The sequence below is a fragment of the Acinonyx jubatus genome, chromosome C1 (genome assembly GCF_027475565.1).
Source record: "Acinonyx jubatus isolate Ajub_Pintada_27869175 chromosome C1, VMU_Ajub_asm_v1.0, whole genome shotgun sequence".
Classification (NCBI taxonomy): domain Eukaryota; kingdom Metazoa; phylum Chordata; class Mammalia; order Carnivora; family Felidae; genus Acinonyx; species Acinonyx jubatus.
In genome coordinates, this window is record NC_069381.1 from 124,512,979 (window position 1) to 124,540,384 (window position 27,406).

The 27,406-nt window shown below is 35.6% G+C and overlaps 1 protein-coding gene across 6 annotated transcripts in view; it reads left to right on the plus strand.

The window, feature by feature from the left end:
• RAB3GAP1 (RAB3 GTPase activating protein catalytic subunit 1) overlaps nucleotides 1–27,406 on the plus strand; it is a 151,467-nt gene that overhangs the window by 9,621 nt on the left and 114,440 nt on the right. For 3 of the 6 annotated variants that reach the window (XM_015073021.3, XM_015073022.3, XM_027055897.2), the window contains 2 exons: nucleotides 12,310–12,442; nucleotides 16,647–16,725. The exons of 1 other annotated variant lie outside the window; for it this stretch is intronic. In XM_015073021.3, the coding sequence (XP_014928507.1) occupies nucleotides 12,310–12,442; nucleotides 16,647–16,725 (212 nt within the window). Of the gene's footprint in view, nucleotides 1–4,769; nucleotides 4,826–12,309; nucleotides 12,443–16,646; nucleotides 16,726–27,406 lie in introns of all 6 variants that reach the window. 2 more of the 6 variants (XM_053214965.1, XM_015073024.3) reach the window with 1 other exon arrangement.

Genomic DNA, 27,406 nt, shown 5'->3' on the forward strand with positions numbered 1-27,406 from the left:
CTTAATGTCGTCATATGAGTGAAGTCATATGATATTTGTCTTTCTCTGACTGACTAATTTTGCTTAGCATAATACCCTCTAGTTCCATCCACATAGTTGCGAATGTCAAAATTTCATTCTTTTTGATTGCTGAGTAATACTCCATTGTATATATGTATACCACATCATCTTTATCCATTCATCCATCGATGGACATTTGGGCTCTTTCCATACTTAGGCTGTTGTTGATAATGCTGCTATAAACATTGGGGTGCATGTGCCCCTTGGAAACAGCATACCTGTATCCCTTGGATAAATACCTAGTAGTGCAATTGCTGGGTCATAAGGTAGTTCTATTTTTAATTTTTTGAGGAACCTCCGTACTGTTTTCCAGAGTGGCTGCACCAGTTTGCATTCCCACCAGCAGTGCGAAAGAGATCCTTTCTCTCCGCATCCTCGCCAACATCTGTTGTTGCCTGAGTTGTTAATGTAAGCCATTCTGACAGGTGTGAGGTGGTATCTCATTGTGGTTTTGATTTGTATTTCCCTGATGATGAGTGATGTTGAACATTTTTTTCGTGTGTCGGTTGGCCATCTGGATATCTTCTTTGGAGAAGTGTCTATTCATGTCTTTTGCCCATTACTTGTTTTTTGGGTGTTGAGTTTGATAACTTCTTTATAGAGTTTGGATTCTGACCCTTCATCTGATATGTCATTTGCAAGTATCTTCTCCCATTCCGTCAGTTGCCTTTTAGTTTTGCTGATTGTTTCCTTTGCTGTGCAGAAGCTTTTTATTTTGATGAGGTCCCAATAGTTCAGTTTTGCTTTTGTTTCCCTTGCCTCCGGAGATGTGCTGAGTAAGAAGTTGCTGCAGCCAAAATCAAAGAGGTTTTTGCCTGTTTTCTCCTCGAGGATTTTGATGGCTTCCTGTCTTACATTTAGGTCTTTTATCCATTTTAAGTTTATTTTTGTGTATGGTGTAAGAAAGTAGTCCAGGTTCATTTTTCTGCATGTCGCTGTCCAGTTTTCCCAGCACCACTTGCTGAAGAGACTCTTTATTCCATTAGATATTATTTCCTACTTTGTCAAAGATTAGTTGGCCATATGTTTGTGGGTCCATTTCTGGGTTCTCTGTTCTGTTCCATTGATCTGAGTGTCTGTTTTTGTGCCATGTACCTTTTAGTTTTTATTGTTATTGCACCAGCCAGATCTTTTTTTTTTTTTAATTTATTTACTAAAATAGCCAGTAATCTCTGTCAGTTATGCAGTTATGCACAGTATCATTAGGGCAATCTTTTTTGTTTTTTTAAGTAAACTCCGTGCCCAGTTTGGGCCTTGAATTCATGACCCCGAGATCAAGAGTCACATGTTTCTATTGACTGAGCCAGCCAGGTGCCCCAAATGAGGAATTTTAGTAACATGTTGAATAGAGCTGTTGAGAGTGGACATTCTTGCCTTCTTCCCATTGTAGAGGGGAAATGTTCAGTGCTTCAGCATTAAGAACATCATACGTTCTCCATAGGCGTCCTTTATAAGTTTGAGGAAATTCTTAGTTTGCTGAAAGGTTTTTTTTTAAATCACGAATGAGTGTTTAATATATTGAAATCTTATTTTGTATCTATTGAAATAATCGTGGTTTTTCCTTTTTGTTTTCTGAATGTGGTAAATTGTGTTAATTTTTTTTTTATTATGGTAAAATATATATAGGATTTATCATTAGGTGTAAAACTCAGTGGCGTTAAGTACTTTGACATTGTTGAAGTTTTCATCACCAACAATCTGTGAACTTCATTCTCCTTAAACAGTAACTTCCTCTCGCCTCCTCTAAGCCCCTGATAATCACTATTTTGTTTCTGTTTCTATGAATTGAGTACTGTAGGTATTGCATATAAGCAGGATCATACAGTATTTGTCCTTTTCTGTCTGGCTTGTTTCACTTAGTATAATGTCTTCAAGGTTTATCCATGTTGTATAATGTGTCACAGTTTTCTTTTTAAGATGGAATCATATTCCATCGTATGTATATACCACATTTTGTTAATCTACTCATTCATCTGTTGATGGACACTGGGTTGTTTCTACTTTTTGGTTATTATGAGTACTGTTATGAATAATGTATCCATGTGTTGGGTATTATGAATTAAATAATAATGCTGCTGTGAATGTGGCTGTACAAATATCTTTTCAAGTCTCTGCTTTCAGTTCTTTTGGGTAGGTACCCAGACGTGGAATTGATGGATCATATGATAATTCTTTTTTAAATTCTTTGAAGAATTGCCATACTCTTGGTTCTACAAATTCTGTTTTATTTGAAGATATTTTTATTTTACATTGTTTCTGAAGGATAGTTTTGCTGAAGAATTCTGGTTTGTCATTTATTTATTTTTCATTCATTCATTCATTCATTCATTTCAGTTCTTTAAACATGTAGTTCTGGGGTGCCTGGGTGGCTCAGTTGGTTGAGCACCTGACTTCAGCTCAGGTCATGATCTCCTGATTTCACGAGTTCAAGCCCTGTGTTGGACTCTGTGCTGACAGCTCAAGAGTCTGGAGCCTTCTTCAGATTCTGTCTCCCTCTCACTCTGCCCCTCTCCTGTTTGTGCTCTATCTATCTCTCCCTCAAAAAGAAATAAAAGATTAAAAAAATTTTTTTTAGAAGATGTAGTTCTATTTTCTTGTCTCAATAGTTCTGGTTAGAAGTTCGGTGTCATTCATATTTATTATATTTTGGCATTTTTCTCACTGACTGGTTTCAAGCTTTTTTCTTTAGTTTTCCAGTTTAGGCCATTTAATTATTATGTGCTTAGGTGTATTTTCTTTGCATTTTTCTTGCTTAGGTTTGTTAATATTGGATATGTAACTTTTTTTTTCACCAAACTAGGGAAGTTTTAGCCATTATTTCTTCAAATACTTTTCTGACGCATTCTCTACTCTTTTTCAGTGACTTAAGTTATGCTTATATTTGAACTCTTAATATTGTTCCACAGGTCTCTGGGGTTCTGCTGTTCTCATTTTTTTTGTTTCCTCTCCTAGATAATTTCTCTTGGTTTATCTTTCAGTTCATTTACTCTTTCTTCTGCTGTCTCTGTTGTTAAGCCCATTTGATGTATTTTTCACTTTATTGTACTTTTTAGGTCTAGAGTTTCTGTTTGTTTTTTTTCATAATTTTCAATTCTTTGAGGTTCCTTACCTCTAAATTTGTTTTGAAAATATTTTCCTTTAGTCCTGGAGCATATTTATTATAGGTAGTATAAAGCCAATTGCAACATCTAGGCCTTCTTGGGGTTGGTTTCTGTTGACTTTATTCTCTTGAATATAGGTCACATTTTTTTTTTTAATTTGTCTTGTGTGTGTACATATCCAGCAATTTCTTAATTTTATGCTTATTATTTTGAATGAAATGTAGAGACTAGATTTTGTTGTATTCCTCTAAAGAGTATTTTGTTTGTTTCAGCAAGCAATTCATTTGACAACACTAAAATTCCACGGTCTTCTCAGTGGTAACAGCAGCTGAAATCCTTTCTTTTAGTTTTCTTCTTTGTCACTCTACTGTGGAGTCTCCACTCTTCATATCTGGTTTAGCAGATAGCCAAAATTTGGGGTAGAGTTTATATACAAATTTCAGTGCTTACCTCCTTTTGGCTTCTTCCCTTCCAGGCTTTATGTCTTAACTTTAGAACTTTTCTGTCATCTTTGAAGTTTGTCCTCTGTTGCCTAAATCCAGTAAAGCTCCATCATTCTGCAACCATGAGTTGTGCACAGGATAGAGTGCATGAAATCATGCACTGAGATCATGACCTGAACAGACTCTGAAACCAAGAGTCGGTGCTTAACCAACTGAGCCCCTCAGGCACCTCTGGAAATCTAGTTCTGTTGCTTACCATAACCTTTTGTGGCATTGTGCTATCTCAGTCTACTGCTGCACCAGAGGCTTTAAAATGCTATTTGCTTAAGCAGAATAGAATATGAACACATGGAATTACTTAACACTTTTTGCTATAAAATTAATTCATTGTTTCCTTAGAGCTCCTAGAAGTTAAAAATTTAGCATCCAGCTGGGGAGAAATAAAGTATAAAATCTGGCTGAAAAAGCTCAGCTTTAATCTGAGATAGATCAGAGGTGTCTTCAGACATTTTCAGTTCTATTATTTCCTAGATCGTCTTTTTTTTATATATTTTAAAAAGATTTTTTGCTTGCCATTGAGTTATAGCACATAGTTCTTTCAGTGCGTTAAGTAAAATTTTCAGTGTACATCATGAATTTCATTTTGAACTTTAATTTGGTATAGGACCTATGCCACTATTTAAACAAATACTGTGTGAACAAATGAGAAGGTTATCTTTACAGATGAAGTCAGATCAAGAGATAAAATGCTTGGGCTGTGGAGGTAGGCCCAAACTCCTGTTACAGCTGAATGCCTGAGGTGGCCCTCAAGAGTACTTATTGCCTCTAATGGAGACTTATTTGTGTCCACCAGTGTATCTTATGTCTACTTAAACCTACTGGTGTTTTACCTTGAGGATGAGTATTTGTTATGATTAACTTGTAGTTGACTGTATCCCCTTTCCCTAGGATCTCTTACTGTTGGAGTTTTTAGCTAGTTGAATGTTCTCTGGATGAATTGTGGCTCTTTATTAATTTAAGAGGGACTGATCTCAAGTTCCCCTTTGTTTCCGAATTTCCTTTATTAGGGTTTTTAATAACCCTCTGGAACTAAAGTCAAAGTTCCATGGAGAAGAGCTTCTGGACCGAGCCTTAATATCATTCCCCTCTCCTTCTGTGCTTTTAGTGGGATGATCCTGATCCAGTCTGAGGGCCACCCAGGCTACCTGTGAAGAGTGGAAGGTATATAGATGACTGTTTTTTGGGTTTCTGTGTTTATGTGTGATTAGATGTAGTTTTTTATTAATCTCGTGTTGTCATGGCCAGTATCCATGAACGTATAATAAATACACTGGAAACTTTGCCATGAAACGTTCATTACTATTACAAACCATATCACATACAAAATACGTGGAAAGTGCAGTGTCAGCTTTCTAGATTAAATATGTTCTTTTACATTTTTGCTATCTTTTAGAGGTTTTGTTTGGAATCATCAGGTATCTGTTGGAATTGAGTTGTACAGTAGTTACCCCTTATCTGTAGGGGATATGTTCCAAAAACCCCTATGGATGCCTGACATCATGGATAGTACTGAACCCTATATATTTTTTTCCTGCATGTATATACATGTGATAGTTCAATTAATGAATTAGGCACAGTAGGAGATTAACAACAACTGATAATAAAATAATAATTAAAACAATATACTGTAATAAAAGTTATATAAATGTCTCTCTCAAAATATCTTTTTGTCCTGTGCTTACCCTTTTTCTTCTTGTGATGATGTAACATGATAAAATGCCTACATGATATGAAGTGAGGTGAATGATAGGCATTGTGATGTAGTGTTAGTCTACTATTGATTTTCTGATGATATGTCAGAAGGAGGATCATCTGCTTCTGGACCGAAGTTGACTGTGGTTATCTGAAACTGTTCGAAGTGAAACCGTGGTGAGGGGCAACTGCTGTAGTAGGTGTTTATTTGTGTGCTACTTTGCCAGCATACTAGCATATTTGTTTTGTTTTAGGAAAACTTCTTGAAAAGCATGTGGTTTTAGAGTTGCTTGTGGCTAGAGAAATATTTGGTTTGTCTTATTCCAGAAATGGGTGAAATGTTCATTGAGTTTTTTTTAAACTTCTTTTTATGTATGTGTGTATTTTAATGTTTATTTATTTTTGAGAGAGAGAAAGAGACAGCAGTCGAGGGGCAGAGAGAGAGGGAGACACAGAATCCAAAGCAGGCTCCACGCTCTGAGCTGTCAGCACAGAGCCCGAAGCAGGGCTTGAATTTACGAACCAGAAGATCATGACCTGAGCCGAAGTCAGATACTTAACCAACTTGAGACATCCAGGTGCCCCAATCTTCTTTACTTAAAAAAAATTTTTTAACGTTTATTCATTTTTGAGAGACAGAGCAAGAGCAGGGGAAGGGCATATAATCTTCTTTATCTTTTAAAGAAGATTGTTGTGAATTCACATTTGAAACTGCCTGGAATGTGTTTTAGACAGAGTAGATAGTTGTAAAATATTGTGACTCAAAAACAGTCTTCTCAGTCTAAATTTTTTATTGAGTTGCAATTTCTATACTGTATAGTTCGCCAATTTAAGATATATAATTCAGTGGTTTTTAGTATGTTGACTGAGCTGTACAACCGTTAACCACAACCAATTAAAACATTTTTTTTTTGATGTTTATTTTTGAGAGAGAGATAGCATGAGCGGGGGAAGGGCAGGGAGAGAGGGAGACACAGAATCTGAAGCAGGCTCCTCGCTCTGAGCTGTCAGCACAGAGCCCGATGTGGGTCTTGAACTCATGGACCACAAGATGATGACCTGAGCTAAAGTCAGATGTTTAACTGACTAAGCCACGCAGGCACCCTACCGCAATCAATTCAAGAACAGTTTCATCACTCCCAAAAGAAACCCTGTACCATTTAGCAGTCACTTATTGTTTTTTCCTATCCTTAGGCAATAACTTTCTATCTCTTTAGACTTGCCTGTTCTGAACATTTTGTATAAATGGAATCATGCAATATGTAGGCTTTGGCATGTTGGATTTTTTTCACTTAGCATAAAGCTTTCAAGTTTGGTCCATATTGTAGCATTTATTAGTTCTTCTTTTCTTTTTATTGCTATATACTATTTTGTTGTCAGGATTCATCACATTTGATTTATCCATTTATCAGTTGACTGACATTTGCATTATTTCTACTTCTTGGCTATTATGAGTAATGCTTCTATGAACCTTCATGTATAAGTTTTTGTGTGGATGTGTGTTATCATTTCTTCTGGGTATATATCTAGGAATATAATTGTTGGTTCATATAGTAACTTCATTTTTAATCTTTTGAGGAACTGCCTGATTGTGCTGCATCATTTTACATTTGTATTTGTCCTGATCTCTCTATATCCTCACCAACACTTGTTATCTTTTTGATTATAGACATCCTAGTGTATGTGAAGTGATATCTCATTGTTATTTTGATTTGCATTTGCCTAATGGCTGTTGATATTAAACATCTTCTCATGTTCTTATTGGCTATTTGTATATCTTCTTTAGGGAAATGTCTATTCAGATCCTTTGCCCATTTTTAAATTGGATTATTTGTCTTTTTATTATTTAGTGTAAATGTTGCTTATACATTTTGGCTACAAATCCCTTATGAGATACATAATTTGCCAGTATTTTCTCCTGTTCTTCTGTATTGTTGTGGGCTTTCTTTTCACTTTCTTGATGGTATCTTTAGTTTTTGCTCTTTAGATATGCAGTCCATTTTGACTGTTCATGTCTAGTCTAAGGAAAGGATCCAATTTCATTTTTTTTGTTTTTGCATGTAGATATCCAGTTGTGCCAGCACAGATGATTTTTTAATGCTTGTATTTTAATATTGTGTATGGTCAAAAGGATTTCTTATACCAGTGGATGAAAGCTTTAATTTCTAGCTCTATACCAAGTGTTTTCCTATGTTGACTACATATTGGAACATTTGAAAAATTCTAGTGTCTAGGCTACAACCTCAGAGATTCTGATTTAATTGGTCTATTGTGGAACCTAGTTATCAGTATATTTTTTAAGCCTCTTCAGTGGTTATAAAATGTAATTAGCTTGAGAACCATTGCTTTATCCTCCTCAAAAAAAGAAATGGAAAAAAATTCACTGTTTTTTTAATGCTTTACTGTATTTTTGTCCTTTTCAATAATGTGTTGCATTTGGCAGTAGAAGAAACAGTTTTTAGTTTGTTAAATAAAAAAAATTTATTTTAAGATGTTTATTTATTTTTGAGAGAGACAGAGCACAAGCAGGGGAGGGGCAGAAAGAGAGGGAGACACAGAATCCAAAGCAGGCTCCAGGCTCTGAGCTGTCAGTACAGCGCCTGATGTGGGGCTCAAACTCACAGACTGTAACATACTGACCTGAGCCAAAGTCACATGCTTAACCCATTGAGCCATCCAGGCAGGGGCCCCTGGTCACTTACCCTTTCTCTTATTGATATGATGTATCATATTGATTGATTTGCTAATATTGAACCACCTTGGCATTCTGGGAATAAATCCTACTGGGTTGTGTTGAATGATTTTTTTTTAATGTATTGTTGGATTCAGTTTACTAGTATTTTTTTATTGAGGATTTTGCATCTGCGTTCTTCAGGGATATTGCCATGTAGTTCTCTTCTTTTGTGGTGTCTTTATCTGGGTTTGGTATCACGATAATGCTGGCCTGATAGAATGAAATTTTCCTTCCTTTTCTATATTTAAAAAACATTTTTTTAACGTTTATTTTTTGAGAGAGAGACAGAGGGTGAGCAGGGGGAGGGGCAGAAAGAGAGGGAGACACAGAATCTGAAGCAGGCTCCAGGCTCTGAGCTGTCAGCACAGAGCCCCATGCAGGGCTTGAACCCACAAACAGTGAAATCATGACCTGAGCTGAAGTTGGACACTTAACCAACTGAGCCACCCAGGCACCCTTCCTTTTCTATGTTTTGAAGTAGTTTGAGAAGAATAGGCATTAACTCTTCATTAAATGTTTGGTAGAATTTGCCTATGAAACTATCTGGTCCTGGACTTGTGTTTGTTGGGAGTTTTTTGATTACTGATTCAGGTTCTTTGCTGGTTATCAGTCTGTGCAAATTTTTTATTTCTTCCATTTTCAGTTTTGGTAGTTTATATGTTTCTAGGAATTTACCCATTTCCTCTGGATTGTCCAGTTTGTTGGCATATAGCTTTTCAAAATATTCACTTACAATTGTTTGTATTTCTGTGATTTTTTTTTTTTATTTCCCCTCTCTCATTTGTGACTTTATTTATTTGAATCCTTTCTCTTTTTTAATGATTGGTTTCACAGAATGAGCTCCTGGTTTCACTGATCTGTTCCTGTGTGTGTGTGTGTGTGTGTGTGTGTGTGTGTGTTTAGGTTTCTATATCATTTATTTCTGCTCTAATCTTTATTATTTCCTTCCCTCTACTGGTTTTAGGTTTTGTTTATTGTTTTTATAAAAGCTCCTTTTTGTGTAAAGTCATGTTGTTTATTTGAGATTTTTCTTCTTGAGGTAAGCCTGTTAGATTAAATTTCCCTCTTAGAACAGCTTTTGGTATGTCCCAAAGGTTTTGAACATTGTGTTTTCCTTTTTCCTTGTAGTTTTTTATTTCTTCTTTCATTTCCTAGTTGACTCATTCATTGTTTAGTAGCATGTATTGATCCTCCATGTATTTGTGCTCTTTCTAGTTTTTTTTCTTGTGGTTGACTCCTAGTTTCATAGTGTTGTTAGAAAGATGCATGGTATGACTTCAGTCTTTTTGAATTTGTTGAGGCTTGTTTTGTGGCCTAATATGTGATCCGTTCTGGAGAATGTTCCATGTGCATTTAAAAAGAAGGTGTATTCTGTTGTTTTAGGATGGAATGTTCTGAATATATCTGTTAAATCCATCTGGTCCATTGCCATTCAATGCTCTTGTTTTCTTGTTGATTTTAGGTTTAGATGATATTTCCATTAATGTCACTGGGGTGTTAAAGTCTCCTACTATTACTATATTATTATTGATTAGTTCCTTTATGTTTGTTATTAACTATTTTATATATTTGGGTGCTCCTCATTTTCTTAATTTTTAATTTTATTGTTAAATGCCTTTTGTGTATTGTACTGTCAAAGGAATCTTTGCCTATCTCAATGTTGTAAAGACAGCTCTGCTTTTCTCCATGAGAATATCTTTTTATTCCAGGGCCATTTGTTGAAAATATCATTCTTTCCCTACTAAATTGCAGTAGCTCCTCTGTTGTAAAATGAAGTATAAATGGGAATCTATTTTTGGACTCTTAAGTTTTATTGATCTATTTGTCTTTATGGTAGTACTATACCATCTTAATTACTATAGCAAAGTAAATCTTAAAATCAGCTGGTATATTTTTCATCAAAATTATTTTAGGTATTTTAGGTCCTTTGGATTTCATATTACTTTTAGAATCAGCTTGTCAATTTCTACAAAATACCTGCTGGGATTTTGATTAGGATTATATTGAATATATAGATCTCTTTGAGGAGAATGACATCTTACTGCTGTTGCGTCTTCCAATCCATGTACATTTAGCTCTATTTAGGTCTTTAATCCCTCTTATCAATGTTTTGAAGCATTCTTAGGTAGAGTTCTTGCTATTTTTCATTAAGTGTATTCCTAGAGAATTGATTTGTTTTTGATGTTGTAAGAGTGGTATTTAAAAAAAAAAATTCATCTCCCAGGTGTTTAGTGCATGTATATAAAAATACAGATGCAGTCTGTTAAGTATCTGACTTTTGATTTGGGCTCAGGTTGTGGATCTCATGGTTCGTGGGATCAAGCCCCATGTCAGGCTCTGCACTGACAGCACAGAGCCTGCTTGGGATTCTCTCCCCCACCTCTTCTCTGCCTCTTCCCTGCTTTCTCTCAAAATAAATAAATATACTTCAAAAAAATACAGATAGTTTTTGGGGTACGTGGGTGGCTCAGTTGGTTAAGTGTCCAACTCTTGATGTCAGCTCAAGTCTTGATCTCAGGGTCATGAGTTCAGGCTCTGTGTTGGGCTCCATGCCCAGCGTGGAGCCTACCTAAAAAAATACAGATGGTTTTTGTATATTGATTTTGAATTCCACAACTTTATAAACTCATCAGTTAGTTTTAGTAGTTTGTAGGTTGCTTTGACTATTCTAGGTACATGTCAGATCATTGTGAATGCAGACAGTTTTATTTCCTTCTAGTCTACATGCTTATTTATTTTTATTGTCTGATTGGGGCCCTCAGAGGTTGTTTTTGATGAATCACTAGATTAATATTGGACTAAAGTTGTCATTTCTGAGTGTAATCATAAATATACACCATACTGAAATTTGTTATTAAAGGACTGTATCATAATGGAAATGAAGGAGGCAGGTTAGAATGTTGTTTTTCAATTGAACTAATTATCTTACAAAGTTTATTTGGGAGACAGAACCTAGATACCTCCTCTTTAATGAATACAACCAAATCCTTCTTGAACTGGCTGTTCATAAGGTTTCCAGTGGTACCCAGAATCCAGAGTAGGGTCAGATAATGTTTCTTTATATCATTTAAAAAGAATGTTTCACCTTTTTTGCAAGCTTAACAAATATGCTTACCTCTCATTTCCTGCGCTTCTTCCTTGTCTGTACGTTTAGACTTAACTGCGTTATAGTGGGCGTTCCTCATAGTACACCATATTCTTACGTATATCATTATAATGCTTATTACAGTTTGAGAATTTTGGTATCAGCCATAGATGTCTTAATTTAATACAGGTTAACCACACTTTAGAGAAACTTAACATATAAAAAGTATAGTTTCTGATATGTATCATACAAGTGATTTTTCTCTTAATATAAAAAGATTGCTATTTAATATATTTACATAATAAGATACCTTTAAGACATTTAAAATACGATTTAACTCAATTCAGAATTATGAATACTTTGCCAGCAACAGATATAAAACACTTGAGTATTATTCGTAAGGTATGGTTGTGAAAACACTTTTTATAAAAACTCAGTAATGAACAAAATCATTCCTTACATGTTTTATATCTAATTTGGGACTGTCTGTGGTTGGCAAATTGCTGGGTTGGTATTTTCTGCCTCATAGTGGTGCTATGTTGTAATGACTATATACCTCTCCAGTGGAAAGAATAACTATGGGAGATTCAGGGCCCATGGGGAAAATTCTTTTTTATGATTATGTTGCATAAGTGAGGGGACTCTTTGGGACTTTTAATTAAAATGTTTTCCAGTCAAGGAGTTGCAGTTGAAATGAAAATATTTGAATACCAAAGCTTGATAAAGATGCTTGCAAAAACATGTTAAATAAGTGCTGCAAATGTCATGTCACTTAAATTGAGTCTACAAACTGCTTTTTTATTAAGCTATTTCTGATGTCTAATAATGCGGTGCACTATATAGTGATGTTATTGGATTTGAGATTTTTAGAATAAAAGTATATTTTATTGCCTTGTATTTTTTCTAAATTTTAAAATTGATAAAATTTAATCATTTTTAGCTAAATGTAACCAGATTCTGCTAATGGTAGGAATTTTTTTTTTGTATGTTAGAGGCATGGAATTTACTGTATATTATTTTATATATTTATCTCAAAAATTATTTCAAAATTTTAATTTTGCATGTCACTTGATAGTTGATATTCTAAGGGAATTTTCTTTTTAAAAATGGGTATTTTTCCATTGTTAAATATAGGGTGTATTTACTTCTGGCACATGGGAAGAGAAATCAGATGAAATTTCCTTTGCTGATTTCAAGTTCTCAGTCACTCATCATTATCTTGTACAAGACTCCACTGACAAAGAAGGAAAGGATGAAGTATTGGAAGGTAAGTTGTTACTAATTATCTTTATTTTGTTTTATTTTATTTTATTTTATTTTAGTTTGTTTTATTAATGTTTGTTTATTTTAAGAGAGAGAGAGTGTGAGCATGTAGGGGTGGGGCAGAGAGAGGGGGAGAGAGAGAATCCCAAGCAAGCTCTGTGCTGTCATTGCCGAGCCCAATGTAGTGCTCAATCCCATGAACCATGAGATTATGACCTGCCCCAAAATCAGGAGTCAGGCATTTAACCCAACTGAGCCACCCAGGTGTCCTGTGTTACTAGTTATTTTTAAACTAATGACTGTAAGAGTGATTATAATTTTGAATTATGAATTTAGTTCTCTTCATTAAGTACTGTCCTCTGTGGGCGCCTGGGTGGCTCATTTGGTTAAGCATATGACTCTGGATTTCAGCTCAGGTTATGATCTCACGGTTCGTGGGTTCAAGCCTGACTGCGTGGGGCTCTGCACTGGCAGTGCAGAGCCTGCTTGTGATTCTCTCTCCCTCTCTCTCTGCCCCTCCCCTTCTCTCTCTCTCATTCAAGATAAATATATAAACTTAAAAAATATATATATATAAAGTAGTATCTCTGGAGATGTTTTACCTGTGCAGAGTTGTTTCACCACATCTGAAACAGAGTATGATCTTTTTTGTTTTATTTTCAGAGTATGATCTTTTTAGAGGAATTTTTATAGCATTCATTTCAAAGTTAATTAGATTAGCAAATATTTATTGAGTGCCTAACATGTTCTAGGTACTTTGCTAAGCTCAGTTGAATCCACAGTTATAAGAAATTTACGTTCCAGTAGGGGAGATGAGGTTTATAAATAAGTCACAGCAGTAGGAGGTAGAAAGTGGTAAGTTCAGTCCCAGAGCACAGATAAAGTTCTTTAAACTTCTGCTGAAGTTTAGAGGAGATGTGGTCAGGTCTAATTGAGAAAGATCAGAGAAGGTGTAATGGAGAATTAAACCTGGATTTGAAGGATTTAAGAATAAAATTACTCTGGGGCACCTGGGTGGCTCAGTTGGTTGAGCACCCGACTTTGGCTCAGGTCATGTCCTCACAGGTCATGAGTTCGAGCCCCATGTCAGGCTCTGTGCTTACAGCTTGAAGCCTGGAGCCTGCTTCGGATTCTGTGCCTCCCTCTCTGTCTGCCCCAACCCACTCGCATTCTGTCTCTGTCTCTCTCAAAAATAAATAAATATTAAAAAAATAAAATAAAATTACTCATTTGTCAGGATAGTGTTTTGGATATACCCCATAATTTGTCAGATCAAGTGGATTAAAATTCTGGCTTTTCTTCTTACTAGTTACTTGACCTTTCCAAGTCTGAATTATCTCACTTGAAAACCAAAGTAATACCACCCAGCAGATTAATGGGAAGGTTTAATGAGATAGTGTATATGAGCACCTACATCAGGACCTCACCCGTGCTAGGTACTCAGTAAATAGTGCTTATGGTTGGTAATAGGTCACATTGCTCAAATCTCCGTAAATGGTGCTTGTAGTTCATAGGTCAAATCATCCAAAATCTCTGTCCTGAGATAGAGTGGTATATAATAGTGAGTGAGCAAGGTGTTAAAACAGTATTAATTTTGCAGCTTTCAGTCAGATGCCCTTCTTAACTCACTCAAAAAATAAATACACAGAATGTGTGTTTAAATTTCTCAGGGCAATTGAAGGTATCATGCTAAGTGAAATAAGTCAGACAGAGAAGGACATTTATTATATGATCTCTCTTATATGTAGAATCTAAAAAACAAAAACAAGAACAAAAACAAAACTCACCAGCCTCATAGTTAAAGAGAACAGATTGGTGGTTCCCAGAGATGGAGGTTGGGGTGGGGTGGGGTGGGCAATATGGATGAAGAGGGTCAAAAGGTACACTCGTGGTTATAAGTAAGTCCTAGGAATGTAATTAATGTATAGCATGGCAACTATAGTTAATAGTACTGTATTGCGTATTTGAAAGTTACTCAGAGAGTAAATCTTAAAAATTCTTTGACAAGAAAATGTTTTTTAACTGGTGACAGATGTTGACTAGATTTATGATGATCGTTTTGCAGTGTATACAGTTATCAAGTTGTTATTTCATACACATGAAACTAAGATAATGTTATATGTCAATTATACTTCAACTGAAAAAAATAAATTAAGAAAAAAAAGTTTTTCTGGTCAATACAGATATTATTTGTAAGTATAGGCCTGAAATATTTGTGCCTTTTCTTGTATAGGAATAAAATTATATTACCTTTATTATTGGCATTCTTAGAAACAAAACAAGTAGATAGCATCTGCATTCAGATTTGGAAACTAGGGCAGATCACACTGACTATATATACACATAATTAAGACAATTTATACAGTAAAATAATTAAACCAGAATATGAATAAGTGTACTTGAGGAGAAAAGGGGAAGAGGGAAATATATGCAGCTGGTGGGAAGTCTGATAATAGCCCAGAAAGTTCCAGTTCCAACATTTTGCTCATTAATGAAGCAAACTGTTAAAGGGAGAGAAATCTTAAGTGCTATTAATTTGAGGAACATCAAAAAGGAGCTGTTAAAATAAGGAGGCTTCGGGGCGCCTGGGTGGCGCAGTCGGTTAAGCGTCCGACTTCAGCCAGGTCACGATCTCGCGGTCCGAGTTCGAGCCCCGCGTCAGGCTCTGGGCTGATGGCTCAGAGCCTGGAGCCTGTTTCCGATTCTGTGTCTCCCTCTCTCTCTGCCCCTCCCCCGTTCATGCTCTGTCTCTCTGTCCCAAAAATAAATAAAACGTTGAAAAAAAAACTTAAAAAAAAAAAAAAGGAGGCTTAGAATCAGTGTTTTTTGGGTTTTTTTTAATGTTTATTTGTTTTGAGAGAGAGGAACAGAGAGAGAGTGTGGGATGGGGAAGGGTAGAGAGAAAGATAGAAAATCCCAAGTAGGCTCCATGCTGTCAGTGCAGAGAGCCCAACAGGGGACTCAGTCTCACAACCCATGAGATCATGACCTGAGCCGAAATCAAGAGTTAGACTCTCAACCGATTGAGATACCCAGGAGCCTCAGAATCAGTGTTTCTGAGATGAACTGTGGTCTGAGAGAAGATGAATGGATTTTAGTTAAGTCATTATTGTTGTATGTATGTATATGTACATATGTATATATGTATGATGCAGTTTGAATTTGGTTGTGATTGAAGCTGTACCTAGTGGTAGAAGTTACAAGTAAACCATCAATTCATTTAATTTGGAGATACACATTTAAAACTATGTTATCAGAGGTCAGAAGATTTGAGCACTGATAGTTTATTTTGTTGGAGTTGTTTGTTGGCTTTAGTTAAAGCATCAAGTCATTAGTGTTCTCCTATATACTCTTTTTTAAAAGGTAATTAAACATAAATTTGCTAAGGAATTATGACTATACAACAAAGGAAATGTTATAAATATTTTTTATGCTTTGAGTTTAGTATGCATTTATAAATAAATAAGGATGATATACGTCAGTATCTTATTATAAATTACAAGTGCTTAAAGATACATGGGTTATAAGTGGGAACCTGGTTAATGGTTTTATAAGAACACTTAAGATGGCCAGAGACCAACAAAGGCTGGCCATAGGAGGTGGTAAAGAAGTGACAGGACTGTAAGTAGTTTTGAAGAAAAGTAGAGACAAGGGGAGACCAAGAAGAAGAGAGAAAACATGGCTTTCTAGTAAGGCTGGGGAACTGTTTGAGTCATGACATAGAAGAAAGGAAAATATTATAAACATGGGAACAATGCTTAGAAGCTGGCTTTTTAGAAATAAAAGACATTGAGAGAGAGACATCTTTATTGTATTTTATTTTTTTTAATGTTTATTCATTTTTTAGAGTAAAAACAGAGCGCAAGTCAGGGAAGGTCAGAGAGAGAGAGGGAGACACAGAAACCAAAGCAGGCTCCAGGCTCTGAGCTATCAGCAGAATCCAATGCAGGGCTCAAACTCATAAACCATGAGATCATGACCTGAGCTGAAGTCGGATGCTTAACCAACTGAGCCACCCAGGCCCCCATGAGAAGGACATCTTTTTCACCCCAAATCTTAGAGATAGCCCTAGATATAAATCTTTAAGCAATTGCATAACTATATGGACTAGCAAGACATGTTATGTAATACGATTTTTTTAAATCATGTTACAAAATTTTGCCTTAGAATGAACATACTAATTTTTTCATTATGAAATGTTTTTGTAGATGTTATTCCACAGTCTATGCAAGATTTGTTGTGTATGAATAATGACTTTCCTCCGAGAGCACATTGCCTGGTAAGATGGTAGGTATACATTTTACTCAGGTAACTTTTAGTATGTGTGTTGGGAGACCCCAAGACCTCCCCCAGGTTCAGTGATTTGTCAGGAGGATGAATAGAACTCAGCCCGAGGTTACACTTACTATGATTTATTATGCTAACAATATCAATCTAGAGAAAAGGTGCCCGAGGCAAAGTTGGAGGAAGTGTTTGAATCCTTTCCTAATGGAGTTACTCAGGATATACGTAAATTCCCTTAACAATAAGTTGTAACAACACATATGAAACATCTACCAACGAAGGTTGTTAGCGGCTCAGCTCTCAGGGTTTGTATTTGGGGGCTGGCACCTTCTGACCGGTACATAACAAAATTTCAGATTCCCAGAAGAAAAGCTGGTGTTCAACATAAACCACATTGTGTAGTTTAAGCACAGTAACTCTTATTGAAGAGTTTTTTGAGAACCTTCTCCAAATCCAAATTCCTAGGTGCCTGTGAAAGGTCAGCCTTGCAAGCAGGCCATTCTAAGGATAGTAGTCACAGGCCTGCTGTTTATTCTTTTCTGCAGTTTGTTTCATTATCTAGGGTAGAGCCTAACTATAATTCTGATGACTAGCATGAAACATTTACTTACTGTAGAAAACTTAATGTGTATTGTTGGAAATTAAACTGAAATAAAATGTTGATCTCAGTTACGTGATAACATCATAACTCACCATATCTAAGTTATAAATGTGATGGATTAATATAAGAGGTACATCACACTTAAGTGTGTGGTCTTTATCTCATTTTGGTAGGGGTGGTATTGAAGCATACCACTACCAAAATGTCTCAAGTATGAGTGTATGGTCAAGAAAGGACACCTAGGTAAAATACATTTATATACTGGTTTTATGTTTGTCTGTTGGTATGAGTTGGTCTCTTGATTTTTTATTGAAGAATTTCAATAAAGGGGAAAATGATAATTTCTTTGCTTCTTTTTTTCTTCATTTCAGTGTGATTACTATAGCAAGTAGACTATGTAGCTTGCTTAAAAAAAAAGAAAACTAATTGCAAATGCAAATAAACTGGATATTGTTTCATAAATATGCCTGTCATTTTAGTGTGAACTTTTAAAAACTGAATTTAAACAAGTATAAGAGGAATTTAATAAATTGCCATTTAATGTAATCAATCCAGATTCTCTTCGGATCTTTTAAAATGTGAATATATACATTTAAAATGGCGAAAGACCGGAAGGCAGCATGGTGTAATAGAACATGATTTTGCATGTACTCACTCATTCACCTCATTTACCGTTAATTGAACACCTACTGTTTGGGCAGACAGTGAATTAGACATACTTATGTTGAATTTCTAGCTCACATACTTATTTTCAGTTTTGGGCAATTTTTCTGAGTTGGTTTCTATGTTCGTAAAGACAGAGTAATAAATAATATGTACCTTTAAGAATAATTGTGATGATTTAGTAAGATAGTGGTACATAATGTGTTTATCAAAATTTGAATGCTGTTATAAAATCTCTGTTCAACCTTTTTTTTTTTTGCTTCTAGATAGACATGTATTTTGAGGGAGCACTGTATAACCCATACAGTTTGACAACTGGTCCCCCCCAATTCATGTCCATTCCATAGGCAAAATATATTCATTCTGATCAACTGTTTAATATTTATTTCCTAAAATTGTGTTTGACACATAGTTTATAGTTAAAAATAATTATTGAATGAGTGAGTGAAACCTTTCTATGTATTAATGCAGTACATGTTAGTGATCTATTTCTTTTTATATATTAATGAAAATCTCTTGTTAGTGTTTTTAACCTTTACATTTACTTTAAAAAATTTTTAGTTAAAATTAGTATATAGTTAAATTAACTTTTTTTTGATGAATAGTTCATTGAACTTCAACACCTATGTATAGGGTTTTGTTTGTTTTAAATGTGTATTTATTTATTTTGAGAGAGATAGGGACAGCACAAGCAGGGAAGGGGCAGAGAGACAGAGAGACAGGGCAGTGTCAGCACAGAGCCTGACATGGGGCTTGATCTCATGAACTATGAGATCATGACCTGAGCCCAAACTAAGATGCTTAACCAACCCAGTCACACACATGTTCCTATGTATAGGTTTCTTAAAACTACCGCCACAATCAGAATATAGAACAGTTCTGTAACTTCCCAAAAAACTCTTCTTGTCCATTATAATTTTCTGCAATCACTGATATATTTTTAGTTTTGATAGTTTTTTCCTTTTAAGAATGTCATAGAGATGGAATTATGTAGTAACTAATTTGAGACTAGTTTCTTTTACTCAACATAATGCTTTTGAGATCCTTTGAAGTAATTCTGTATCAATAGTTTGTTCCTTTTTATTGCTGAGCAGTATTCTGTTGTCTGAATATATACTGGTTTGTTTATTCATTCACTCCTTGAATGACATTAGGGTTGTTTTTAGGTTTGGGCATTTATATGTATTATTTTTAAAGTTTATTTTTGAGAGAGAGAGAGAGAAAGAGTTTGTGAGCAGGGGAGGGGCAGAGAGAGAGAGAGAGAGAGAGAAAGAGAATCCCAAGCAAGCTTCATGCTGTCAGCACAGATCCCAGTGTGGGGCCCGATCTCACGAACGGTGAGATCATGACCTGAGCTGAAATCAAGAGTCAGATGTTTGAGCCACCCAGGCACCTCTAGGTTTAGGCATTTATGAATAGAGCTGTTATAAATATTTGTGAACAGATTTTTGTATAAAAGTACATTTTTAGTTCACTGGGATAAATGCCTAGGGTGAGATTGCTAGTCATATGGTAGGTGCATATTTTTAACTTTATAAGAAGTGGCCAAAATACACTATTGGGACTGCATCAAAATAAAAAGCTTCTGCACTGTGAAGGAAACAGCCAACAAAACTAAAAGGAAACACTCAGAATGGGAGATGATATTTGCAAATGACATATTTGATAAAGATTAGTATAAAAAATATATAAAAAGCTGGTACAACTCAACACCCAAAAAATAAATATCCTAATTAAAAAATGTGCAGACATGAACAGACATTTCTCCAGAGACACCCAGGTAACCAACAGACACATGAAAAGATACTCATCATCAAGGAAATGTAAATCAAAACTACAATGGGAATATCATCTCATGCCTGTCCGAATGTCTAAAGTCAAAAAACACAAGAAACAGTAAGTGTTGGTGAGGATATGGAGAAATAAGGAATCCTCTTGCACTTTTGGTGGGGATGTAAACTGGTTCAGCCACTGTGGAGTACAGTAGGGGGTTCCTCAAAAGGTTAAAAATAGAACTACCCTACAATCCAGTAATCACACTATTGGGTATTTACCCCCTAAAAATAGAAACACTAATTCAAAGGGATGGATACATGCACCCTTATGTTTATAACGGCATTATTTACAATAGCTAAGATATGAAAGCAGCCCAAGTGTCCATTGATAGAAGAACGGATAAAGAAGATATGGTGTGTGTGGTGCACACACACAGACACTGGTATTATTCAACCATAAAAAAGAATGAAACCTTGCCATTTGCAACAACATAGATGGAGAGAGAGAGGATATAATGCTAAGTGAAATAAGAAAGACAAATACCATATGATTTCACTCATGGAATTTAAGAAACAAAACAAATGAGCAAAGGGGAAAAAAAACAGAAAAACCGAAAAACAGATGCTTGATTATAGAGAACAAACCAATGGTTACCAGAGGTGGGTGGGAGGATGGATGAAATAGGTGATGGGGATTCAGGAGTGCTTTTGTCATGATGAGCACTGGGTGATGTACGGAATTGTTGAATCACTATACACCTGAAACTAGTATAACATTGTATGTTAACTATACTGTAATTAAAATAAAAACTTAATTAAAAAAAAAAGGAAAAACAGAAATGGCCAAACTGATTTCCTGAGGGACTGAACAATTCTGCATTCCCACCAGCAATGTATGAGAGTTTTAGTTGCTCTACATCTTCATCAACACTCAATGTCAGTATTTTTTATTTTAGATGTATTCTAATAGATGTATTGTCCTATCAGTTTATCAGTATTTTATGTTATGGGTCATGTTTCATGCTGTGTTTAAGAACTTTTTGCCCCAGGATACAGAGGTTTCTGCTACTTAACAAAACAAAACAAAACAAAAACAAAGAAAACTTCAAAACAATTTTGATTTTTTTCAATTTACAGAAAGTTGCAAAGATAGTACAGACTGATCTGCTATACCTTCAACCAGTTTCCCTTACTGTTAATAGCTTATATCACCATGATACGTGTGTCAGAACTGAGAAACTAACTTTGCTCCCTTATTAGTTAAACTTCATTTAACTAGTTTTTCCACTGAAGTTGTTTTAGGATCCAGGCATTTAGTCATCATGTCTCCTTAGTTTGTTTAGTCTCTGGTCTTTGAAAACATCTGTATTTCCTTAATTTTTATCTTCTTTACAGATTTAAGGAGTTTGGGTCAGGTATTTTGTTAAATGTCCTTCAGTTTGGGTGTATCTCTTTTTGTTATGGTTATACTTGGGTTGTGGGATTTTGGAAAGAATACAGAGGTGAATTGCCATTTTCATCACATCGTATCAGAAGGACATGCTATCAATATGACTTAATCGCTTAGTGATGTTAACTTTACCATGTGGCTAATCCTGTGTTTTATTCTAAAACTTTTACAGTTTGTATGTATATCTGTTACCGATTTCAAGTTAATTTTTGTGTAAGGTATGAGGTTTAGGTCAGGGTTCCTTTTTTGCAAATGAATGTTCATTTGTTCCAATATCATTTGTTGAAAAGAGCTTCCTTTCTCTATTGACTGACTTTTGCACCTTTGTCAAATACCATTTGGCTGTATTTATGTGGGTATATGTCTGGATGCTCTTGGTTTCTCTAGTTTTATTGTTATAAGTCTTGAAATTAGTGTGACTTTACAACTTTATTCCTCCTTTGCAAAGTTGTTTTGGCTTTTCTAGCTCCTTTGCTTTTCCATTTACGTTTTAGAATTGGTTTATCTATATCTACAAAAAGTTCTGCTGGAATTTTTATTGTAATTGCCTTAAATCTTTAGACAGTTTAGGGAAAGCTGATATCTCTGCTATGCTGACTCTTTCATTTGATGAACATAGTGTCTCCAGTTATTTAGGTCTTCTTTGATTTCTTTCATCAGTGTCTTACTGTTTTCAGCATATAGATCCTGTATGTTTTGTTAGATTTTTTCCCCCAAGTTTTTATTTAAATTCCAGCTAATTGACATATGTTGTAACAGTAGTTTCAGGAGTAGAATTTAACGATTGATCAGTAACATACAACACCCAGTACTCATCACAGGTGCTCTCCTTAATACCCATCACCCATCTAGCCCACCTCCCCTCCAGCAGTTATCTATGGTTAAGAGTCTAGTTTATGGTTTGCCTCTTTTTTTTCCCCTTATGTTCATCTGTTTTGTTTCTTAAATTCTACATGAGTAAAATCATATGGTATTTGTCTTTCCCTGACTTACTTTGCTTAGCATTATACACTCTAGCTCCATCCAAGTCTTTGCAAGTGGTAAGATTTCATTCTTAATGATGGCTGAGTAATATTCCTGTGTGTGTGTGTGTGTGTGTGTGTGTGTGTGTGTGTGTGTATCTATCTATATCTATATATATCTATATCTCCCACATCTTCTTTATCCATTCATCAGTTGATGGAAATTTGGGTTCTTTCCATAATTTAGCTTTTGTTGATAATGCTGCTATAAACATTGAGGTGCATGTGTCTCTTCAAATCAGCATTTTTGTATGCTTTGGGTAAACACCTGTTTACCCAACAGGATTTGGGTAAACACCCAAATCCAGTTCAATTGCTGGATTGTAGGGTAGGTTCTATTTTTAACTTTTTGAGGAGCCGCCATATTGTTTTTCAGAGTGGCTATACTAGTTCACATTTCCACCAGCAGTGTGAGAAGGTCCTCCTTTTTCCACATCCTCACCAACATCTGTTGTTTTCTTTGTTGTTAAATTTAGTCATTTAGACATGTGTGAGGTGATACCTCATTGTAATTTTTCATTAGTATTTCCCTGATATGAGTGATGTTGAGAATATTTTCACATGGCTATTAGCCATCTGTATGTCTTCTTTGGCAAATTGTCTACTCATGTCTTCTGCCCATTTCTTTTTTTTTTTTTTTTATTTAAATCCAAGTTAGTTAACATATAATAATGATTTCAGGAATAGAATTTACTGATTTATCACTTACATATAATACCCAGTGCACATCCCAACACCCAGTGTTCATTAATGTGGAAGTGCCCTCCTTAATGTCCGTCACCCATTTAGCCCATCCCCCCACCCAACACCCCACCAGCAACCCTGAGTTCTCGGTATTTAAGAGTCTCTTATGGTTTGTGTCTCTCTCTGTTTTTATCTTATTTTTGCTTCCCTTCCCCTATGTTTATGTTTTGTTTCTTAAATTCCACATATGAGTGAAATCATGATGTTTGTCTTTCTCTGACTGGCTTACTTTGCTTAGCATAATACATTCTAGTTCCATCCATGTTGTTGCAAATGGTAAGATTTCATTCTTTAAAAAAAAATTTTTTTTAACTTTTATTCATTTTTGAGAGAGGGAAGGGAGACAGAGCATGACTGGGGGAGGGTCAGAGAGTGAGAGGGAGACATAAAATCTGAAGCAGGCTCCAGGCTCTGAGCTGTCAGCACAGAGCCTGATGTGGGGCTTGAACCTATGCACTGTGAGATCATAACCTGAGCTGAAGTCGTACAATTAACCGAATAAGCCATCCAGGCACCCCTAATTCTTTTAGACCACCGAGTAATATTCCAGTGTGTATGTGTGTATGTATGTGTACATACATACATACATAACCACCTCATCTTTATCCATTCATCAGTTGATGGACATTTGGGCTCCTTTCATAATTTGGCTATTGTCAGTGGTGCTACTGTAAACATTGGACTGCATGTGCCCCTTCGAATCAGCACTCCTGTATCCTTTGGATAAATACCTGGTAGTACAATTGCTGGGTCGGACGGTAGTTCTATTTTTTATTTTTTGAGGAGCCTCCATACTATTCTCCAGAGTGGCTGCACCAGTTTGCATTCCTACCAGCAGTGCCAAAGGGGTTCCTCTTTCTCTGCATCCTTGCCAACATCTGTTGTCTGAGTTGTTCATTTTAGCCATTCTGACAGGTATGAGGTGGTATCTCATTGTGGTTTTGATTTGTATTTCTCTGATGATGAATGATGTTGAGCATTTTGTCATATGTCTGTTAGCTATCTGGATGTCCTCTTTGGAAAAGTGTCTTTTCATGTCTTTTGCCCATTTATTCACTGGGTTATTTGTTTTTTGGGTGTTGGGTTCGATAGGTTCTTTATAGATTTTGGATACTAACCCTTTATTGGGTATGTCATTGGCAAATACCTTCTTCCAGTTCAAAGGTTGCCTTTTAGTTTTGTTGATTGTTTCCTTTGCTGTGAAGAAGCTTTTATCTTGATGAAGTCCCAGTAGTTCATTTTTGCTTTTGTTTCCCTTTCTTCAGGAGACGTATCTAAGTAAAGTTGCCACGGCTGATGTCAGGGAGGTTGCTGCCTGTGTTCTCTAGGATTTTGATGTTCTTCTATCTCACATTTAGGTCTTTCATCCCTTTTGGAATAATTTTTGGGTATAGTATAAGAAAGTGGTCCAGTTTCATTCTTTTGCGTGTTGTTGTCCAGTTTTCCCAACACCGTTTGTTGAAGAGACTTTTTTCCGCTGAATATTCTTTCCTGCTTTGTCGAAGATTTGTTGACATATAGTTTTGGGAAATCCAAATCCATTTCTGGATTTTCTGTTCCATTCTTTGATCTATGTATCTGTTTTTCTGCCAGTACCATACTGTCTTGATCACTACAGCTTGGTCATGTAACTTGAAGTTTGGAATTGTGAAGCTTCCAGCTTTGCTTTTCTTTCTCAAGATTGCTTTGGCCATTTAGGGTCTTTTGTGGTTCTGGACAAATTTTAGGATTGTTTGTTTTAGTGCTGTGAAAAATGTTGGTGTTTTGGTAGGGATTGCATTAAATGTGTAGATTGCTTTGGATAGCAAAGACATTTCAAGAGTATTTGTTCTTCTAATCCATTAGCATGGAATGTTTTACCATTTCTTTGTGTCATTTTCAGTTTCTTCCATAAGTATTGTATGGCTTTCAGAGTACACATCTTTACCTCTTTGGTTAGGTTTATTCCTAGGTATCTTCCGGTTTTTGGTGAAGCTGTATATGGGATCAATTCTGTGATTTCTCTTACTGCTGCTTCATTATTAGTGTTTAGAAATGCAACAGATTTCTGTACGTTGATTTTGTATCCTGCAACTTTACTAAATTCGTGTATCAGTTCTAGCAATTTTTGGTGGGAGTCTTTGGGGTTTTCTACAGAGTATTATGTCATCTGCAAATAATGAAAGATTGACTTCTTCCTTGCCAATTTGGATGCTTTTGATTTCTTTGTGTTACCTGACTGTTGAGACTAGGACTTCCAGTAATTTATTAACTAACAATGGTGAGAATAGGCATCCCTGTCTTGTACTTGACCGTAGAGGAAAAAATTCTCCAGTTTTCCCCATTGAGGATTATATTAGCTGTGGGTTTTTTGTATATGGCCCTTATGATGTTGAAGTGTGTTCCCTTTATCCTTAACTTTGTTGAGGGTTTTTATTAAGAATGGATGCTGTACTTTAACAAATGGCTTTTTCTGCATCTGTTGAGAGGATTTATGGTTCTTATCCTTTTTTTTTTTTATTAATGTGGTATAGCATGTTGATTGATTTGTGAATATTGAACTACCTTTGCAGCCCAGGAAGAAATCCCACTTGATCGTGGTGAATGATTTTTTAATGTACTGTTGGACTCAATTTGCTAATATTTTGTTTAGAATTTTTGCATTCATGTTCATCAGGGATATTGGCCTGTAATTCTCTTTTTTAGTGGGGTCTTTGTCTGATTTTGGAATCAAGGTAATGTTGGCCTCAGAATGAGATGGAAAGTTTTTCTTCCATTTCTATTGTTGGAACAGTTTGAGAATAGGTACTAACTCTTCTTTAAATGTTTGGTAGAATTCCTTCAGAAGCCATCTGGCCCTGGAGTTTTCTTTGTTGGGAGATTTTTGATTACTAATTCAAATTCTCTGCTGGTTATGAGTCTGTTCAGGTTTTCTATTTCTTCCTATTTCAGTTTTGGGAGGTTATATATTTCTAGGAATTTATCCATTTCTTGAAAATTGCCCTGTTCATTGACATATAATTTTTCATAATATTTTCTAATAATTGTATTTCTGTAGTGTTGGTTGTGATCTCTTCTTTCTTATTTGTGATTTTATTTATTGGGGTCCTTTCTCTTTGTTTTTGATAAATATGACTTGGGGTTTTTATCAATTTTATTAATTCTTTCAGAGAACCAGCTCCTGGTTTCTTTGATCTGTTGTACGGTTTTTGTTTTCTTTTGTTTGATTTGTTTTGTTTCTATGACATTTATTTCTGCTCTATTCTTTATTATTTTCTTTATTCTGCTGGCTTTAGGCTTCATTTGTTTTTCTTTTTCTAGCTCCTTTAGGAGTAAGGTTAGGTTGCATATTTGAGATCTTGCTTGTTTCTTGAAGTAGACCTGTATTGCTGTATACTTTCCTCTTATTACTGCTTTTGCTGTGTCTCAAAGGTTTTGGACCATCGTGTTTTCATTATTGTATGTTTCCATGTTTGTTTTTTTTTTATTCTTTGATTTCCTGGTTAACCCATTCTTTCTTTAGTAGGACATTCTTTAACCTCCATGTATTTGTGGTCTTTCCAAATATTTTCTTGTGGTTGATTTCAAGTTTCACAGTGCTATAGTTGGAAAACATGCATGGCATAATCTCAGTCTTTTTGTACTGGTTGAGACCTGATTTGTGACCTGGTGTGTGATCTGTTCTGGAGAATGTCCCTTGTGCACTCAAAAAGAATGTATAGTCTGTTGCTTTAGGATGAAATTTTTGAATATGTCTGTTAAGTCCATTTGGCCCCGTGTGTCATTCAAAGCCATTGTTTCCTTGTTGATCTTCTGCTTAGATGATCTGTCCACTGATGTAAGTGAGGTGTTAAAGTTCCCTACTCTTATTTTATTATTATCAATGAGTTCCTTTATGTTTGTTATTTATTGTTTTATATATTTGGGTGCTGTCAGGTTGGGGACATAAACATTTACAATTGTTAGATCTTGTTGGGTAGACCCCTTTATTATAATATTGTGCCTTTCTTCATCCCTTGCTGTAGTCTTTGGTTTAAAATCTAGTTTGTCTGGGGCGCCTGGGTGACTCAGTCAGTTAAGCATCTGACTTCATCTGAGGTCATGATCTCAGTTTGTGGGTTCGAGCCCCATGTTGGGCTCTGTGCTGACAGCTCAGAGCCTGGAACCTGCTTCGGATTCTGTGTCTCCCTTTCTCTCTGCCCCTCCCCTGTTCATGCTCTGTCTCACTTGGTCTCTCCAAAATAAACATTAAAAAAACTTAAAAAATTTAAAAATAAATCTAGTTTGTCTGATATAAGTATGGCTACTCCAGCTTTCTTTTGATGTCCATTAACATGATAAATGGTTCTCCATCCCCTCACTTTCAATCTGCCGGTGTCTTTAGGTCTATAATATCTAAAGTATCTTGTAAGCAGCATAAAGATGGGTCTTGTTTTTTAATCCATTCTGA